This window comes from Eptesicus fuscus, chromosome 10 (genome assembly GCF_027574615.1).
Source record: "Eptesicus fuscus isolate TK198812 chromosome 10, DD_ASM_mEF_20220401, whole genome shotgun sequence".
Taxonomy (NCBI): Eukaryota; Metazoa; Chordata; class Mammalia; order Chiroptera; family Vespertilionidae; genus Eptesicus; species Eptesicus fuscus.
The window spans coordinates 96,202,393-96,223,814 of NC_072482.1; the positions used below are offsets into that span (position 1 = coordinate 96,202,393).

The 21,422-nt window shown below is 43.2% G+C and overlaps 1 protein-coding gene across 7 annotated transcripts in view; it reads left to right on the plus strand.

Moving 5' to 3' along the window:
* QKI (QKI, KH domain containing RNA binding) overlaps positions 1-15,371 on the plus strand; it is a 128,774-nt gene extending 113,403 nt beyond the window's left edge. For 2 of the 7 annotated variants that reach the window (XM_054721843.1, XM_054721842.1), the window contains 4 exons: positions 3,861-3,948; positions 5,504-5,803; positions 8,493-8,567; positions 12,420-15,371. In XM_054721843.1, the coding sequence (XP_054577818.1) occupies positions 3,861-3,948; positions 5,504-5,803; positions 8,493-8,567; positions 12,420-12,436 (480 nt within the window). In that variant the 3' untranslated portion in view covers positions 12,437-15,371. The other 5 variants (XM_054721839.1, XM_054721840.1, XM_054721845.1 and 2 more) reach the window with 5 other exon arrangements.
* Positions 15,372-21,422: the final 6,051 nt, after the last annotated feature.

Here is a 21,422-nt window from a genome sequence, read left to right on the forward strand (position 1 = left end):
AGGCCTGAGAAAGGTCCAATTTTAGCCTTCATTCAAGGAACTCAGTGGCATTTTCTCATTCAGTTAGCAATTATTTTGCTTAGATTAGATTTTTAAAAATAAAGTTGTTGAAGGGTCCATAAAATTAATACCTGTACCTTTGTGTAGCCATGTACATTGGAAAAGCCTTTTCAGAACACAGTTTAACCTTTTGCACTCGGATGTCGAGTGTGACTCGACACAGTTAGCATTAGAACAAAGGAATCGAGAAAAAAGCAAGCGAGTACAAAGGGTTAGTAGTGTATGCATCTTCTGGAATAAAGTAGAGTATCAATAAATCAGTTATTCTTCTTGGTACTTATTCAATAGAAGTAATCCTCGATCAGAAAAGCAGTTTGTAACAGCAATGTGTCTGAAGGCAGAGGTTAATGTTCAGTTAACTGTCTCCCTGAGATTATCTCGTTTAGGCTATCAGTTACATATGTTGTCCCCACTTATGCAGTTTCAGTTGATCGTGATCTGGAAATATGAATGGAAATTCCCAGAAAGAAGCAGTTCATAAGAAGTGAATTGCACACTGTTCTGAGTAGTGTGACATTCTGGTGTGGGCCTGCGCTGTCCCACCGGGCACATGAACCAAGTGCGGCTAAACCGAGCCTGGCCTCCCGCTCTCCTCGGACAGCCGGAGCGAAATGAAAAGTTCTCAAGTGCTTCGTGAGCGCAGTGGCGCCGGCACCTGAAGAAACCAGCAGGCTTTCTTGCCTGCGATTGTATTTGAAAAGAGGTGGCATACACCTTCCACAGTGTTCAGGGAGGTGTACACTGTATGTTTCGTTGAGAAAACCAGGCAGGACAAGAGGGTTAAAATCCCTTGAGTATGAAAGTAAGTCTGTGATGAGACGTGGCGTTACGCTCTGAGCACACAGTCGTGGGAGTGGTGGGGACACCAGAGTGAAGCTCATTCTGGAGTGAGCCACCAGGGTCAGGTTCGAGCTTTGCCAACCAAATTCTGTGTCTGCCAGGAGGTGCAGTGTAGCCTGCTGTCATGTGATACAGTCCAGTGGATACACCGTGGTTTGTCATCTGTAAGTCTCAGTGGCCTCTAGTGACGTCATTGGGCATACCCCTTGGCACCGCCTGGGGAAAGCTGTGCTGCTCTGGTTTCCATTCTCCCCTCGGGGGGTCTCTGCTGATGTCACTACATCTTAGTTTCCTGATCCTGCAAAAGGTGCACATGCATGCACACCCCTGGTGTGGCCACACGTGACTTCCATCATCTTGTCTTTGCCTTTCTCCCTTGTTTGACACTGCGTCCAGCTAATGAGCGTAGGAATTTGGCGATCCAGAAGAAGCCAAGGAAAACACGTGTCAGGGGCCTCTTCTCCGTCCGGGTTCTGTGAGGCTGATGTCATCATCACTTACTCCACCTTTGGTTCTTACTTTGCTGACATTTTCACACGGGCACTGCTTTCCCACTGGGGAAGGTGACCTTAGTATGGCTACTGCTTTTCTTCTGACTTACATAAAAGTACAATTTACGTACTTTTACTGGTAATCATCTATTATGTAGAGAGATTTCAGTTTGAAGCTACATGATTAGCTTTAATTTTTGGTATTACTAGTTTTCAGTGAGCAAGTGTAAGGAGTTTTATTGTAATAGGTTTCCAGTTCTTCCCTTCCAGTAATAGTGCTCACTTCTTTTTATCTTTAACAATTAATTGCTGCACTTTCAAAGAAATCAGGGTGCTTTTTTCCTTCCACCTGTACAAGCTCATAGGAATCACGGAATAGTGACTTCACATGCATGCAGGGTGTTCTCGCTTCCTGCTAAGTGGGCTTTTGAAAAGGTGGCCGCGGCACATTAAACATCTTAGGATATTTACTCTCATCTCTTCCTTTAATTTCTTCGTGTTTTGTTTACTACAAATTATAGTACCAGTCCTCTTGACTAAAAATTGCAGCAGCCCATTTTCTGCTCTAGTGCCTGGGCAGCGAATGCGGATCGTTTACAGCTGCTCTAGTAAAGGAGGCTGTCCGCCAGGACCGCTCCTGTCAGAACTCGCACAGTCGGATGCTTTAAACATTGGCCCTGCGCATTAAGTAACGCATGCAGACTATGAAGAGCGGAGTCCCCTTCTTCCCTCCGCTGGCAGGTGCACTTAGTAGGTGGACTTCATCTACTTCTTCATTTTGCTGTGATAACGTTTATCCTGTCATATTTCCACACTTGAGATTAGGGAATATAATTAAAGATTTCTCATGCCAGTCATTTAAAATAGAAAGCTCCAGCACCTCACCGGGGGCATGGGAGTGAGTGGGGAGCTGGGCGGTGGTGAGTAAGCATTAGTCTCTGTTCTCCAGGGGCTACTTTGTTGGTGATGATGCACAACACATGGTAATTCAAGGCAGGAACATGTAATCGAGGGATGGCCTGTGAGAAGGTATCAGTTACGTGGAGGTTTGCAGTGGTCAGTAGAGTTTGGGAAGTGGTGGATAGCGTGTAGAGGAACATTCAAGATGGAGGAACATGCATACAGAGGAGTAGAGTTTGCTTTGATTTATAACAAGATAGAGGTTTTTAAAAATATTAAGAAGATTAGTGAGTTTAACTTTGAACATAGTTTGGGGCCAGATCATAAGAGCTTAAAGGTTTTGAGACATAAAATTGTTAAGCATTAAGATGAAAGTTGCATTTGGAGCAATTAATCTGGCCATTGTGTTGTATAGATTGATGGTGAACAGACATCATTAACATAATTTTGCGGTAGTTTTGAGAAGACCCCAATAATGACTAGAACAAGGGTGACATCAGTAATAGAAAAGCATGGGGTGAATCCAAGGTAAATAGGATGGCTAAACACTTTGATAATCAGATGGTCCTGGGTTATATCTGATATTAAGAGTACCCCTGCTTGCTTTCACATGCTTAATGGCTATCAAATGATAACCCTAAAGGTAGATTTGCTTTAGAGTTGATAGCACTTGCTAACTGCTAACTGCTAAATTTAGGGGGGAGAGGGATGTTGGCAGTGTGTGTGTGTGTGTGTGTGTGTGTGTGTGTGTGTATAACAGTGTGTGTGTGCGTACATATACACACACACATATATATATATATACATATATACACACACACACACATATATATATAATTTTTAGAAGTTCTTACAACTTAAATATTTCTTTTTTGAGAATTAAACAGACAATTCTTTTATATGAATATCACAATCAAGTCTTACATGTTTAAAATCCCTATTTTTTTATTTTTTGTCTTTTTGTTGTTGTTGTTGTTAATCCTCATCCCAGGATATTTTTTCCATTGATTTTTAGAGTGGAAGGGAGGGAGGGAGAGAGAGAGAAACAGAAGCATCAATATGAGACGCTCTGACCTGGGCTAGAGATCGAACCTGCAACCCTGTACATGCCCTTGACTGGGAATTGAACACTCAACCCTTTGGTGTGTGGGCTGATGCTGTAACCACACCAATCAGAGCTGTTTTTGGTCTTAATGAATACATTTGAGCTTTGAAATCTTTAACAAAATAATAGATGCTAAAGAGAACATACTATATTTAATCTCATCTAACATTTTCATTTATTCCTTTTAAAAGCAAAGCCTCTTAGGAGAACTTTAGGAAATCAGTGCAACTTATATTTAAAAATTCCAAGTAGAAACGCAGCCAGTGGCAGCTGAGTGTTCCATGTGTCCATGTGGCCTCAGTGAGAGAGCAGTCTTCGGCCTCGGAACCAGTGGTTCCCCGATCTCCCTTCCTAATGGAAGCGGGTGGCTCTAGTCACATGATGTGTCTCTTAAGGCTGGAGCGCGGATGTGGCTCCGATGGATGTGGCCACCCTGAGTGCTTCTTGCTCTGTTTCCATTATAGGCAGAGGGAGAAGACAGCCTGAAGAAGATGCAGCTGATGGAGCTTGCGATTCTGAATGGCACCTACAGAGATGCCAACATTAAATCACGTAAGAACGCGACGGGGGCCGGGAGGACAGCATCTCAGCTGTTAGTGGCATAACACCTGGGCCGTTCAAACAGAGCGGAGAGTTGGGATGGTTGTCCCTGGGTGTGGCCACTCAGCCCCACTTTTACTGCTTTAATGCATGTGGACACTCTTCTTGGTTTCACTTTATTCCAGCATGTCTTTTAAGTTCTAAAAGGTTTATGAACTTTTATTCTTTTAATGAAATTTCAACTTCTAAATGGAAGAGTTTAATGAAATTTCCTGTGTTGTTAACTACAGATTTAAGGCTTCTAGCTTATTTTGTTACATTTATGAAAAGGACAAAAAATGCAGAGCTTTTTGAGAGTCAATTGGGAGTGTGTGAGTGCAGCGACCCTCCTGTCGCACTCTGTCCCTTCGGCATGTTCCCTCGCCAATGCTTTGCGTTCACAGAGGGCAGTAGTGGTAACTGTTTTAGCCCCATTTCCCCCTTTGCATGCTCTCATAAACTGCGTAAGAGGATTGCTTTTTTATATCTAAAATGAAATCCTGTAAAATTAGTATTTTGAGAAAATTGAAGGGTAAATTACTAATTTTTTTAAAGAAATTGATTATTAAAGTTCTAGGCCAGGCGTCCTCAAACTACGGCCCGTGGGCCACATGCGGGTGTTTTTGCCGTTTTGTTTTTTTACTTCAAAATAAGATATGCAGTGTGCATAGGAATTTGTTCATAGTTTTTTTTAAACTGTAGTCCGGCCCTCCAGCGGTCTGAGGGACAGTGAACCGGCCCCCTGTTTTTAGGCAATTTTCTAAAATGTAGACAACCTGTTGGGTTTAGAAGTATTTGCTGTACAAATGGTTGGCTTCCATTTACTTATGAGAATGGGTCTGTTACTAACATCGTCTGCCGAGGAAGGGAACGTTCCCTGTGCAAGGGGGGCACAAGTAGGTTTCCGGTGGCATACACGAATAGCTTATTCTTGTACTGTTATTTATTATTGTGTTATTTTCCATACGAACAACTATAAACCTACTTTTGCCCCACCCTGTATTGTTTTTCTATGAGAAGTTAATTCCTACATATGCAGGAACTTTATAAGTAGTGGTTAGTTGGCTTACTTAATACAATAAAAATGATTCTTTAATTTGAAACTGAAGCTACTCTATTAGAAATTATAGCAAAACTGTTTCTGGGGACTCCAATCACAAAATATTTTTAAAAATATTTTTAATGCAACTGTTTTGTGCTTCTGCATGCACCTTTTTAGCCTCATGAGATCTTAAAAACATAGACATATCACACACATGAACTAAATATAACCTTTTTTAATGGTCTCTCTCTTTTTTAACAGTGGCTTTAGTTTTTGCACATTTGTTCTTAATCACATTGGGAAAGGGGAGCCGTTTGCAGTTGATTGGTGTGCTTGGGCGTTGTGCGTGACCAGCGCATGTACTAATGATTTCCTTTTATTTTTCTTCTTTCCTGCTTTTTTCTTCCTTTTTCCTACTTCCCTCTCATTCCCTGTATTTACACTGCTGTCTCTGTACTTCCTTCTCAATTTCTTTGCTTACTGTAGCAGCCCTTGCCTTTTCTCTTGCAGCAACAGCCCAGGCTGCCCCAAGGATTCTTACTGGGCCTGCGCCTGTCCTCCCACCAGCTGCCCTGCGCACCCCAACGCCAGCTGGCCCTACCATAATGCCTCTGATCAGACAAATACAGACCGCGGTCATGCCGAACGGAACTCCGCACCCCACTGCTGCCATAGTTCCCCCGGGGCCCGAAGCGGGCTTAATCTACACGCCCTACGAGTACCCCTACACACTGGCACCGGCTACGTCCATCCTCGAGTACCCCATTGAGCCTAGCGGCGTGTTAGGTAAGTAGTCGTCTCTGTGGCTAACGTGTTTCTTCAGAGCTTCTTCTGCCCCAGACTTTGAAATTATTCTATCAGTTTGAGAGACAAGTTTCCATTAGGAAAGACTGAAGACTAAATTTTGTTTTATTTCAGCCCCTTAGAAGGGTTCTCCTTTTAAATAATTGCATCTTAGATTTGTTCAGATTTGCTTTGGTATCTCAAATTCGCTCTGGATGGGTAAATTTGAACATTTCAAATAGGAAATACTTTTCACATTTGACATCACTGACTCTATCCACTGGCATATTCTCTCCTTCAGTTTTGCCACAAAGTCAGATTCTTTTCGTCTCAGAGATTTCTTTAATTGGCTAAGTTTTAATTATCCATATGAAAATATTTTGAGATTTTTAAAACTGCTATTATTGTATTTTCTAATATTTGTGATAACTTAAAATAGGAAAGGTCCCAGTGAGTAGCTGCATTCAGGTTTTTGTAGTTCTTCTCTTTTGAAGTCCAGTTAATATTAAACATAAGAGACTCCTCATTTCGTAGCACGGTTGGAATTGATAAGTAAACATCAAATCACTGCGGTAGAATCACTCTTGAGGCAAAAATTAAGATCATACTATAAACGCTCAGTTTTACATGAACAAAAAGTGGGGTGCTTGAAAAAGACATTACTGACGCCTTTTCTTTATAGAGTGGATTGAAATGCCAGTCATGCCTGATATTTCAGCCCATTGACTTGCGGGATGGAGGACTAGAGAGCAGCAGCTGTTGTAACACGACCAGTCACTGTGGAGCAGGCTGCTTCCGTGCTGCCCTTTGTGTTACAGACAGAATCTGAACCCTCTTCCCCTGAATGGTGTATGACCTTGGTGCTGCTTGCATGCTCTTGACTTGTAGGACTTTGATCTTTTAAGGTGTTTTTTTCCAGCATTCATATTGACTTATAAAATTTGAAAGCCTTTAATGAACCCGGACAAAGATTTAAACTTGAAAATTCATTGTTCTATTAAAGAAAGCCACAACGCTCTGTATGTTATCTGTGTGTGTGCATGCACTCAAGTGCCTTCTGTTTCATGAGCAAATACATCTTATTGTATATGTCTTCGGTTATCTCTAAACATTGTATAAAGTATTCCAGGTCGGAATTATACCCTAGAACTGTTTATGAAAGGCTTGTTTCTGTTGCACATTTCTTGAAGCATTTTTAAAATAACATGTAACATATAACCTGTCTGTTCTGTTAACGCTCTGTCCTGCGGCCCCATGCCTGCTCCTTCCCCAGAGCTCCTCTCTGCTGCAAGCACAGCGTCTGTTGGAGGAGTTGGACTATTGCTTCCTGCAAGGCTGGCGCGCTCAGCCACCAGCTGCTGCTCCAGCTCCGAGCAGGGTCTCACTGAGCTTGCCTCGAGGCATTAGACTCATAGCAGATCACTTATCTGAAATGTCAAGGGATGATGGACCAGTTTACTGCTTAGAAACAACAAGGGCCACTGCGGAGTGTTTCTCATTGTAAAGCAGTGTGTTTTTGGTTGTGTTGGGAAATTTTTATTTATAATAATTATTAGACTGACAAAAGCAGAACATACCTATATCTAATTGGCAATCATAAGATGAATAATAATGAGTACTAAATGACAAAAATCCATTATGATCAATTTTATTTCTCGCTTTGCCACCTAAGCAGTAAAGCATGATATTGATTGACCATTTGGAGAATTGAGAAAATTATTTAAATTGCTGTTCTAGTAAATTTGCACACAGATAACATGCATGCTCTATATCAAGTCTCACATCATATTATTTTAAAATAAGCAGTGCCCTTCAAAACAGATGCAGACATGTGTGTTGGTGGTAGTGAGGAGATTGGTAATAGCATCAAATCTTCATTGATGACTAATTTTTAATTCCCTTCCTTTTATCTTTAGGTATGGCTTTCCCAACGAAAGGCTAAGAATTCAAGAACGGTCTTAACTGAACCCTCATCAGATCTGAATTTAACAAATGCTTAGTCTCAGCAGCCAGGGGGGAGGGAAGCTTAGCCTAGCAGTCAGTGACTTACTTGCACTTTTTGCACACTGATAGAAAGTAAAAGTATGTTATTAATTTGGTTTAGTCTATAATCTTACAAAATAACGGTAATTTATAAAGGAGTGTATAGTAGTATACTGACTGCTAAGTGTACTATACTGTTTGCTTTACTAATCACCTAATTCATTGCGGTTCATACTTATTGACTCGAAGTTTAAAACCACAATCTGTAGGCTTTAAGAATTGCTTATAAACCTTTTAAAGTGATAAACTCTGGAAGTGGTCTTAAGGTTAGCAAGTAATTGTCAGTATTAAACATGGCATTATTTTTAATCCTGCTGCAAGAAAGGCACTTCAGTGAATATGTGACTAGTAAAGCTTCGCGGTGTGGAACTAGTGGCGTTCATGAAGTCCTGTGACTTGGGATTGTAGATGAATGGATGTAGGTTAAGGCCAAGATGTTTGAAGTGAATGCAATATTAATAGACGCATATATACGCAACATAATGATGGTTAATTTTAAAACTACTGTGCCTTAACGTGTTTCATAATACGAAATTTTTGTAGTAAATGAACGTTTGAAATCCATTTTGATAAACCTGCTGTTAATGTTTGTTTTCTTTTCCCTTGTGAATGTTTTCTAACTTTGTCTTGGTAATTGCAATTTAACTAGGTGCGGTGGCTACTAAAGTTCGAAGGCACGATATGCGTGTCCATCCTTACCAAAGGATTGTGACCGCAGACCGAGGTTAGTTTAGTTCTGCAGTTCTTGTTTCTGAGAAATGCGTGGGGTGTCCATACCATTTGCAACACCACACCTGGTGGGGAATGTGTACCTGCTTACCTGCACAGTGCTTCCTTCCTGTTCTAAATTAATTTATGCCCATTGACAGATTTAAGGGTGGGGTTTTTTGTTTTTTTCTCCCTTGATATTTTAACTTATTGAATTCTGTTAGTATGTACTATGATTTATTCTTCCTAAAACATAAATTAGTCCATTTGGGGAGCTATTAAATTTTGTTTTCACCTTAATTATTTTCAGTAAAAAATTTTGCTAAAAGTTACCTTTTAATTATTTTGAAATTTGGGGTTGGTTTTGCAAAATGAACGGAGCGGATGGTGCTTTAATGAGAGAAGTAAAGGAACATATGCCTCCTGTGTTCTTTTGGAGAAAACTGAAGATTTAGTTTCCCATTTTCCTTTTTAATAAGATATTTGAGCCACTGTATAAACACGAGGTTATACATGTCAAGTACTTAGCTGAACTCAGCAAAGTAAGGACTGTGAAGATAACTTGGATGCAGTTGGATCTTTTATAAGTCAGAAAATCAGTTCCCTTTTATTATATTTTACTCCAAAATGGATCCTTTGATTTTTATCACTTGCTGCTAAAATATATTATCTAAACGTAAACTCTCTGTGGTGGCATGAACCCAGCTGTTTGAATACTTTCTTTGACTAACCTGTGACTGGAAAATAAGTCTTCATTTTTCTCCTTTTCAACATTTGTAATTTGTGTCCTGTTTATGCCCTTGGACCCTTTTATAAGTTATTTATTTTTATTGAGGAGTGATATTTTCGGTTTATTGACATTGAATTATTTTTCTGAGTTTAAAATCACAAGCAAGAAATCTGAAGCAAGGTAGAAGAGGACTTTTACAAGCTTTATTTATGGCACATTTATTACCTACTGATTAAGTTGCTCTAACTATCGGATACCAGTGGGGAAAAGTGATGGATTACACTCCAATTTTACATCTTATATGAACTTGTGAGAGGCCTGCCAGCTTTGCATGGTTATCTTGTATACGGATGATAAGTATTGGACACAGCTGTTGTCCTCATCAGAATAAAATACCTGTCCAGAGATAGCGACCATCTTTAGTTAGCATCATATATGGTTCAAGAGCCGTGGAGACTTTTGACTAATGCATCACTTGTAGTGAGTGTTTAATGAACCGAGTAAATGGGCCCCGAGCTCAGTGCTCCTCTGTGCAGATCACACTCCTGCGAGTGTGGTTGTACACGTGTGTCCTGCTGGCATCAGAGCAAGTCCCTTAGTGAAAGGGGACATTTTCAGAAAGCAAAGCAAACCATTTAGCTTTAAAGAATCCAGATAATTCCATGAGTAATTTGAAGCTTTTTCCCATAGTTATTGTCTGAAATAGTTATGAGTATTTTAGTTTGTCCTTTGTTAACCTTTCCTTGTATTCCCCTTGGAGATTTTCATAATTTTGTTTTAACATAATAATTATTGGCCTACTTGATACTCCAGTACCTTGAGATAGTTGAAAATACTAGGAAGATTTTATTATATTTCAAAACAAGAACACATTCCATGCATGGCTCTTTCGTAGTTATAAGTGTTTTGATTAGTCTTGTCACTGTTTTTATTCAAAATGCAATGTCAGCAAACCGAAATGCTACCTTTTTTTTCTTTCTAAATAACAGAATACTCTGTATACTCTTGTTACTGTCACTGTATGCACTCGGGTCTGAGGGAGATGTCTGAAGTCCTTCATTTAAATTATTTTATGATACTACTGTTTTCTCTATTTTTGAGGTTTTTTATTATTTTTTAATCTTTGAAGGAAAGATTAATATGTGCTCATTTAGTACAAGGAAATTCAGCCCGTGGACCTGTAACCACGTCATTCTATGTGCGCATTTAGAGTATGGCATGGTTGGCAAATACCTAGTTCTTTACTAAAAATAAGCCCACCTCTACACATTGCAGAACTGAATTCGAAGCCTATAAAAGACCAACTGATTTTTTAATTGAAATGAACCATACGTGATTTTGCACAGTTGACACGCCTGTGTGTACTGTTGAGCCAAGACTGGGCAGAGGATGTACTGGAGGTTACTGGTTACAGAAATGGAGGTGTGCTTTGTCTATGGAGTCCACATTCAAAACACAGGATTTTCTGATTAATAATTTTACAAAATCCATTATTGACAAAATTTCTATAAGAAACAATACAGTTTTAAACAAAAATTTAGTTCATGTAAAAAATGCTTTAAGATTCTGCATTTCTGGAATACCTATGAAATCATAGGACTACCTGTGAAATATTTATTTTCTTTGATTATGGAATAGCCGCTTTTATTTTAAATAAAATTCTACTATTTTTAAGAAAATCAGGGAAGATTTGGTCACAATGAAGATCCAGTATTTTTGTAGTATTTATAAACTATCCTACAATGATAGACCCTAGAAAGCACTTTCGTTACATGAGATAAACCAGCCGATTACGTAGATTACTTAACTCTGTGAAGCCGAGGCCTACTGGGTTTTGATTTACGAAGTGGCACAGACTCTGCCTTTGCACTGAAGTATTTCGTATCTCCTCTGCCATAGTCACAGCGGCAGCAGTACAGAAATTCCGCTCAAACCTCAGAATAGAGTAGAGATAACTAAGCTGTTGAGTGAGTCTTACCCATACTACTGTTCAGTGGACCAAGTTGGTGAGGCGGGGGTGGCCGAGGCTGACGGAGGAAGGGACAGCTCCCGGCCGTTGGGACGATAACTTTCCACTTGAGAACTACTTTGTGTTTTACTGTAATTTTTAAAGAAGTTTGTTCTGTTTGTTATTTTGCAAAAGAAAATAGTATTTACAGGTGGCTTCTTTTAAAATATATAAAGCAGGAATGTATATGAAATGTCAGATTATATTGTATTTGCAGAGAATTAGCTTTGAAATCGAATAAAGAAAAGCTGTAGTTTTAAAAATGCCTTATTGGTATCAATTAGAAATTTCTTCTATTTTTTGATGTACTTAGAGCTTTTTGAGTATAGAATTTTAAATGGCAGGATTTTACAGTGTTTACATGCAAGTGCATTTTATAAGTGTTCTCTATATGTGTAAAATAGTATTTCCAACTGGACAGTGTTGGCTAGCGCAGAAGGCCTGGCCTTTTTCTGGTTCCCATGATGTTGGCTACACTGCTAGACTCCAGTTTAGTACTGCTTTGTATCATGAGGCCAAGAAATTCCATGTTGTTTGTAAATAGAACATTGAAAAAGCAATAAACATTTATTGAACAAAAGAAACCTTGTTTGGCCCAGAGTTTATGTTGAACCAAATTGTTCATAGAAATTTAAATTTCTTTAGACTCATTTCTGTTAATCATCAGTTATTAATAATCACATCCATCATTAATAGCTGCTTTAATGCTTGCATCTGAGAGAATACTAATGCTTAGTAGCAGTCAGGCCCTGATAACGCACTGACTGTTCCAGAGTTCTGGATACGGACTATTCATTGTCGTCGTTCTCAGCTCCCTTCATCGAGCTACTAACTATTAGTTGTTAGTTATATTTTATTTCTATTTTTTCCTGTTAACCAGTTTTTTTGTGGGAGAGGGCTCTCCTTCATTTGTTCAAATCATGATGTGAAATTGTCATGATTTTTATTGTATTCTGTAGATGGTGTCAATCAGTTCGTCAGAATTACACATGCTTTTTTTTTTTTATTAGTTGTGATTAGTTTTTCATGTTGTCATTAAGCCGTCACTAGCTGAGACTAATCTCTTCTCTATCTTTTCTTTTCTTTTTTTTTTTTTTTTTTTGTTTTGTTTTTTGTTTCTAACCACCCAGCCGCCACCGGCAACTAACCTATGACCTTCTGACCTCTGAACTCTTCACCCAATGATGACCTGACCATGCCTGCCTGCTGATCAGTTAACTGGTAATCGCCTTTGCTTGCCTGTCGTCAGTGCAGCGAGCTGAGGCACTTGTCCGTTCGTCTTACCATCTAACCAAACAAAAGACAAAGAAATGGTTGTCCTCCAACTCAGCTTTTGGTTTTTGTTGTTGTTATTTTTTTCCTGTTTGGGTGAAAATGGTTCTAGAACCTGCACTGAAGTAGTAAAGCAATAAGGCCCAATTCATCCCACAGCACTGATCATCTTTCCATGCCCCGCCCCAAGCGAACGGTAAGGAGGCCTCCCTCCCTTCCGAGGCAGGCGACGGCCCTGAGCTCCTCAGTGACAGGCGGGTACTGTGAGGGACTCCGAGGAGCCCTTCCTCCTGGCGAGTCCGCTCTGAATGTACTGTGTGCTGATGCATCATGCATGAACCTTCGGTCAGGGATGTCAGTGGTGAAGCGATTTCACAAGTTTTAAAATTTGGTCTGCTGTTCAGTCACTACAGTGCCCTCAAAGGGCAGCGTCGCAGCCTTGTGTGTTGCCTGCCAAATTGGAAGTATCCTGAGTGTGCCATGAGAGAAAACTTAAGGAATTTTGAAAAGTGATACAAAGAACAAAACTGCAACACTATTTTTAAAAAGATAACTATCTGAGTTAAAATTACTGAACCTTTATTTTACAGCTCCTTAAAAACATACGAGAACAAGGTACATGCATTATGTGTCACATTACTGGGCAAACTGTTCAGATATTTTTTTTAAACCTCCCTGTATAGAAAAAAATCATTAAGGATGTAAAAGCCATGCTTGCCTATTTGCTGTATACATGTAATGAAATTGTAGATAAAGTGTAGTGCATTGAAACAAATGAACAAAAAGTAGATACTTTTACTATACAAGGGTGCTGGTGCAGAAAAAAATATATATATTTTTGGAAATGTAGCATTTTATACTTTCAAGTGTTATAAAAAAAAAAAGAAAAAGAACAAAGAAACCCTTTATTTCATTAAATGATTTTTTCTGGTGGTTGTCAAGAAACAAAAGACCAAAAGAGCCTTTTTGTCTTTGTTTTTTATTTTTTAAGTATTGGAATAAGTCTAAAGAAAAGGAAGTGCCTTATTTTTCTTCATGGTCATTTAGTCAAGTGTCTCGTAAGATCAGCTCCTCCCTCAGAATACAAGTTAATGCATGTTACTCAGTCGCCCAGTATGTGAAAGAAGATGTGAGGGAGACAGATGAGTTGATGGTTTGAAATTTATAATTTTTGCCACGTTACCTTGATACAAATTTGCCAAATCTGATACTGTGAAAAAAATGGGTAATTTTTCTAATGCCTGACACATAAGTTTTTAAACATTCTTTTAAAATCATAATTGATTGCTTTTGGTTATTGCAATATTTAATGTTATCCCACAGGACTCTGAGATAAAAATTGTGTGATTTGAACATCAGTTTACAGACAAAATTAGAGCTCTTAATTTTATTCAGAGACGAGGGTGTTTAAATGGCCCAAACTTCATCAGACTTCTCTCTGCCATACCAGATCACTTGGGCAGTCCTTCCCCTTGCTAGTTTTAATGACCTTATCCGCCCACACCCCCCAGCACACGTCTTTTTACTTTAAAAGAACGTGAAAAACTAGCATCATCGTGCATGGGAGGACTCGGCTACAGCTGAGGGGAAGCTCCCCGGCTCCCGTGAAGCTCAGCTGGTGTAGTTGGAGTGGTTTGTGCATGGAGCCCACATCTGTCTACACCCTCACAGAATGAACTGCTCAGTACCAGGCGTGGCAAATATCAGGGGCAGTGGGGCCCCACTCATCAGCTTGTCCCTCTTACGTACCTGCCGTCAAGGTCAGCAGCAGCTCAGTGAGCACCCGCGGTGACCGGCACCCTCTCTCCCTTGGAACCGGTTCAGTTCATTTACTATGCAATAGACTCATTGTTCTGTAGCCGCCAGCTTCGTGTCATGTGCCACTGCTTCGTCTTTCTGTTACACAGACCGTTGTTCTGATTTATTTTCAATATGTGCTGTGCCATTTTGATTTTTATTTTGTTTGGTTGGTTGAATAAATTTGCGACACTCAAACACTTGAGGTGATAGTAGTTTAAAAACAATACCAGTATTTGATCCAGTTTCATCTCACCTGTGTTATACCTGGACATTTTAGATGTTTATCAAAGGTCCTTTATGGGGAAGAAAGAAAATGTATGAAATAGACGTGTGACATTTATGAGTAATGTTGGCTCTGAAAAAACTTTTGAAAACTTAGTTGAAACCATTTTGGATCAACTAAAAATAAGCATGACTTTTGAAATCTCTGAATGCCTTGGTTCTCAGTATTATCATTCTTTATTGAATTTATTTCTTATTAAAATATGTAGTTTTTAAGACTTTTTTTTGACAGTATTATGTAATTTTCTAGCGTGGGTAGATGGGAGTGTCGCTTGTATGTTACCGTACAGCTGACATGTATTTTTGTCTATTCTTTATTATCTTAGTAGTTTCATGCTATGTATGTACCATAACCAACCTATTGCCTATGAGAAACATGTAAGATAATGTATTTACAGCCATTGTTACAAGTTTATAATGTATTTTTCTATCTTGTTTTATATGTATGTTATATAACATTCAAAAAGAATTTTTTTCTTGATTGAGAAAAGGATACAAAATGCAAAATCCACAATTTTGATAACTGAAAATTGCCAATTGTTTTGCAGTACTTTATTATATTGGGTGTCTTGTCTTTCTTGGGCTTTTTAGTTAGCTAATGAATGAATACATTAGATACTTTTGGGTTTTAGTTGGGATTTTACATAGCTTGCGTTTTAATTCTTTGGTTCTTTGCTGTTTCTATTAACCCATGGCATTATTTTAATAAATGTTATAATACCAACCTACTAACTCTGGACTTTGTCTGTTTATTAACCTTTACGTGTTTAATTAAAACAGACAAATAAAGACAAAGAATGTCAAGTCTTTAGTTACTGGACTAACCCTGAGGAACGTGACCACAGATAACCTAGCGTGACTTGTGTTTGTGTTTGTCAGCTGACAGTTGCGCACACTATGTTACAACGGCTTTGTTCTTCTTTCACCTCTGGGGTGGGGGGTAGGTGCCAGGAGAGATGGGGACAGAGTAGCTTTGGGGTGAGGCGGTCTACTAGTCTTGCCACTTGCCTTTTGGCCTCTGCATTACTAATTCCACCCTTTATCTTTTCTTCTCCAAAATAGTCACTGTCTGCTCACAGCACTGAGAGGAAAGAGGCTCATTGTCATGATCTATCCCAAGAAACCAGTTTGAGTCTTTGTTGAACCATTTCTTGTCATTGCTGCAAGTAGGTAGTGCTCTGTTTACATCACAGAGCAAAGAATCTGCTGCTGTCTTGTCATTTTAATTGGACATTGGGGGCACTCAGCAGGGGTCAAGCCAAAGGCAGCACAGCTGGGGTGCTCCCGAAGCCTTGCCCACCCCCACTCCCTGCCATGAGGGCCCCAGGCGGTGCTCAGTCCCCAGGGGTCCCCTCCCCTCCTCTGGGTGCACAGTCGGAGCTGCACATCAATACAGGAAGTGGCGGGGCGAGGGGGGGGTGGGCGGCGGGGGTGCAGGAAACGCATTGGAAAAACTATCCATGAATTTCTTGCATGCAAGTCAACTTAAAAAGATTTATTAAATGTCTTCCTGCTTTTCCTGGCTGCAGCCCAGGTAAACCAGCCTCTGTTTATGAAGTCTTTAGTTCAACTCTAGAAGTGCGTTTCTATTTCACAGATACTGTTAATGTCCTTCTGTGAAACATCTGGACAATAAAACATTCTTAGGGTGAATGTTTACATGGTAAACAACGGCTTAATTTTACAAATTACATTTTATTTATTGTAAAGTTGTACAATTTTGGGGCTCAAATGAGTCAGGTGTTGTAGAAGACATAACTAGACCAGTTTACCTCCCCAGAAGTATTCTCATGTTGCAGTTCATTCCCACAGTGTGGGTCACATGGAGCACACAGGCTAGTGAGACCGGTGACGGCAGAATCCGGAGGGTCCCCGGGTCCAGGAAGCTCCGCGGCTTCTCGGTGGGCGTGTCGGGTGGGCAGCGCTCGTGTGCTGCTCATACTAGTCATCGGGGGCCGGCCGTGACCGACCTTCCGGCGGTTACTCCTCCACCTCTGCAGCCTCATTGCAGTCCAGCTGCACGGCGCTGTCCGTGTGATCGGTCGCCTCGCCGCCTTTCGTGCTGGAGAAGTTGTGCAAGGCTGTTGGTAAAGGTCAAGTAGCAGTGCAGACCCCAGCACATGTTCATTTTTTACTTTTATTGGCCCTTTTACTGCTTAAACATGAGAACCTGACCCTGGAGCTACAGTATCGCCTCCCTGGAAGGTGTCGGGATGCGTGCGTCCCGTGTGCAAACAGACTCCCACGGCGTGCCCCCGGGGTGCGGAGCCCACCACACCGTGGCGTCTGCCGTGGAGAAAGGACTCGTGTCTCCCAAGTGCTTGCGCCGGGAGAGTGGGTGGTAGAGCCGTGTCCGCCTTCGGGGGGGGTGGGGGGATTTTAGCTCTGCTCCGCCTCCTACGGGCCCATCCTTCCACACTCCCCAGGCCTTTCCCCCTCTCGGAGCCTCACTGGGCAGCCCCCTTTCCCACGCTTCTCCGCAGCATGGCAGGCAGCCCCTCGCCTGTGCCTCAGGCCACAGCAGGAGGCCGAGGCCGTGTCCTCGTGGCTCCCGTGGGAGGCTTTGCCTCCTGCCCTTAACCAAGTGCTGCCCCCTCCCCCCCAGTCCCTGCCCGGTTCGCCCCAGGACTCATTCCTTCCTCCCGTCTGGCTGCAGCCTGTCCGCACCTCCCTGCGCCCCACGCCTCTGCTCACCCCTCCTGGCCCATAGTGGAACCTGGCTCTTCCAACACCTAACTGGTGTCTCAAAGGGCTTAATGGCTTTCCCCCTGAAAAATCAGTTGGATATGGTTTCTCAATCAAAAGTATTCAGTCTGTCATGGTTTGTAGAGAGAGAGACCCAGTGCACGAAATTCATGCACGGGCCTTGGCCCCAGCCCCGCCCACCGCCTCCGCCCGCTGGGACCTCTGCTGCTCCTGCGGTTTTGTCTGGAAGGAAGGTCGTCCGGTCTAATTAGCATATTACGCTTTTATTTCAGATTTCATTTGCGTGGAGGCACTCGCTGGCGTTTTTTGGGTTTCCTCCCTCATGTAATTTTTTTAATAATCTACCTTCGTACCATTACTGGTTTTGTTAGAAAGCAATTAAATTAATTGAATATTTAACACTTGCGTTCAAAAATATTCCACATCTAAAAGAAAGTATTAGTGATCGTAAGTTTGGGATCAAACTTTTCTAAAAGGAGATTATTTCAGTTCCCTGCTCTATTGAGACCCCCCTGAAAGTGCTTATTTTTCTGTGCCACACAAATGTAACCACCACGGTTTTCTTGGTGTGTGCTCTGGTTGCGTGATTGCACACTAGTGGAAGTTACGGGGGAAATAAAGGATTTGCAAGTGAGTCCACAAGTATTGTCTTACAGACGTTCGCAGTTCGCACCGAAACGTTTCTGCTCACACATTTAACTTGGAACTTGTACCGGCTGGGAAGGCCGAGGCTCGCAGCGGGTTTTCAGTTGCCCTCACAGTCTATGAAGTTAAGATACAGAGTAGCTCTGAATACATTTTAGTTCAATGATACTCATGAGCCATGCTTTTGCCATTGTGTTCTCGCTGAGGTAAAGGGATTGAAAAATTATTCAAAGGTTAGCCTGATTCTAGATGGTGGGGAAATGCGAAAGGAAGTTAGTGCATGGGGCGCCGTACCGGGAGACACCCGAGAGTCTAAGACCCGGGTTGGTGTGTGAGGAGAGAACTAGGTTAACAAACCACATGTACAGGAGCCCCACCCTCACCTAAGCTTAAGCAGCAGTTGGGGGGCGGGGGGGCGGGGATTAGCACTGACGGTGACTTTGTGTCCAGGGTAACAGTGCGGCAGCCAGAGGTCTGATTGCATTTAGAAGTGGCCTGTCATTGCCTGGCCCTGTTCTGGGGAGTCGGGCCCTCCCTCCGCTGGAGCTCCCGCTGGAAGCAGCCGGCGGCGAGGGCAGGGTGTGCTCCCAAGGGCATCGCGTCCTCACGGACTTCGGTGAATCCTGGGTGCAGGGTGGACTACTCCAGGGAAGCGATGTGGGTTCCGTTAAACTAATGGGTGCCAGGAGGCTTTGTAAGCACCTCGCTCCTCCTCAGAGGCCGCCCTGAATTTTTCTAACCCGCTGCCCCCGTCTAAAGCCCCCCCCCCCCCCAGGCCCATCCCCGAGTCCAGAGCAAGGCTCAGGCCCCCGGAGGCTGCATCTGCTCGGAAAGGAGTCGGCGGGAGGCGCCTGCTCTCAATGGCCGAGGTGCTTGCGGAACGTTTTTATCAAACTCCGCAGCGGAGTACGGGCCCGCAGGCTGCGCCAGAGCTGGCAGGGCTGTCGTGGGACGCGCATGCCACCTCTCTGTCCCTGAACTCGGAAAAGTCTTTCTTCAAGACGGCATCGAGCAGCACTAATGGGAAGGAAACGGGAAACACAAATGGAATGCAAACAGGAACTGGAAAGGAGTTGTTACCACATCAGCTTCCATTTCTTCTTTTCTTCTTTTCATCCTGCTTACACATGGTTTTACTTCGTTCACGGCGCCAGTGATCCTGGCAGCGCGCTTCGGCTTTGCCTGGGTTATTTCTGAGGGCAGTTTGAGGTTCACAGCAAAACTGAGCGGTCAGAGTTCCCAGACCCCCGCCCCCACATGCACAGCCCTCCCTTACCAAGAACTCCAAGCCCTGGCCTGGGGAAGACACATACATGTAAAACACATGTTAGCTGTGCAGCCTACAGGACATCCGCCTCCCGTGCCCAGGTCTGCCCACATCCAGTGACGGTGTGGTTGTGAGACGGGAGCTGAGGGTCTGCTTACAGTAAAGGTGGGTAGGTGTTAGTAGACATTTTTACTTATCCATGTAGCCATGTGTCAAGGAGCCCCATTTCCTAAAAGCCTATCTTATTAAATCACTATTTTTAATCTTCATTGAAAATACTACATAACCCCCCTTCTCCCCCCACCTCTTCTAACCCTCCCTCGCCCTGCCCCCTCACCCCCCCTTAACTACCGTATTGTCTGTGTCCATGGGTCATGCATATATGCATACAAGCTCAAGGGTTTATCTCTTCCCACCCTCCCTCCCCTGCCTTCCCTCTGGGCCACCATCGATAGAGAACACCTGCGGGAAGCCATCAGGTGGGCTCTAGCCCCGGGGAGAGGCACCTTTACCCTCCGTCACCAGCTCCCCGATCTGAATGGCATTTCTTAGCCCAGACAGCTCGGGTCCTCCCCCTCCTGGGGTCCAGGGTCTCCTTTCTGCCCACAGCCACGCCCTGTGTGGAGGAGCCGACCAGGGAGGGTGCTGTGGCGCTTGTGGAAACCCATCCCAAGCCCCCGGGGCCTTTCCCAGCTCCTGGGCGGCTCCCGTGACACTGACATTGACCTCCTTAGATACTTGGCCAAGGTCGTTGACAAGAGGGGTCCTGTCGAGTAGCGGTGGCCTGCCATTCCATCTTGAGAGTCCGGACACTCAGAATAAGGTTCTTCTTCAGGGTGGTTCTGGCCTGTGAAGCAGGCGTGAGAGGAAATGTATCCGGCCGTCCGACGGCAGGCCTCCCGCACACTTCCTTCCGTTTCACAGTCTGTGCCTGCATCGCGATGGAACCTGCGCTCAATAAACGTTCACGGAGTGGGTGTGCCCTTTCCCAGCGCTGACCCAGAGAACTGCACCTTCAAGCAGGCCTGGGCCTGGGGGGGGGGGGGGGGGGACCTGACGTCTGAAACCGCCCAGGCGTCCAGCCCTGGAGAAGGGGAGGCTCGGCCGGTGTGAGCGCACCGGAGCCTGCGTGCAGCCTGCTGGGGCGGGCGGGGGGGGCTGCCCCCTCCATCTGCAGAACTGAGCCCGGCGCTCACGCGTGTTCTGACCTCCGAGTGCCTGTAACGGTCACTTTAAGCAGGGCCTCCTACACGTGACCGAGGCTCGGCAGCCAGAGGCTTGTCCAAGCGTTCGTCTCGGAGAGACGGCAGCATCCTCGTGAGCATCATGGAAACGTTGACAACAACGACAGAAAGATGCAGGCGCCCTAGAGGGAGGCACCTGAGTGGTCACACAGACCAACGCCCCGTGGTCACAGAGGAGGACCCCGGTGCCCAGGGAGGAGCACTCGGCAGCCATCTTCCCAAAGGCATCCCTTCGCGTGGAGTCCCTGCAGCCCCCGCACCCCCTCTCCCCCCTCCCCCGCCTCTTGTTTATCCCCTAAGGTGGGTTCCCCAAAACGGTGGTGCTGCACATTCACAGCACCGACTGCTCCCCAACAGGACACCACGCCACCTATAGCTTGAGCCGAAAACCTTGTTTGTTTAACCCAAAAATCATTCATAGCATAATCACTAGGGAGCACAAATGCCTCCTCCTGTAGAACACAATTGTAAAGGTGACTTCCTCCCCGTAGGTGAGGACACAGAATACTAAAAAGCGCTCTATCAATAGCTGTCTGATCATTTCTGCCTTAAAATGTGAGTACATCATATGAAAAACATTTTGGGTGAATTATATTTAAAAAATGAAACAATAAAACACATCAAGAAAAATAAATGCTATATAAGAAAGAGAAATATTCTTATAGGGCAACCTTGAAACAATATAAAAACAGGGAAAATTATATGAATATATAAAAATTAGCAAGTTTTGTAGGAGAAAAACTCAGCAAACAAAAATGAGTAAATCAGGCATTGTTGAGGAAAGGGTCTAATCTCTAAAATAGAAAAAGAATCCTAATATAGAAAAAGCCAGGGCTGTCACGACCAAAACAACCAGATGGATGACCGAACAGCAGGCTACGTGGGCGACAAGGCTGGCAGGGGGGTTAGTGAGGGAC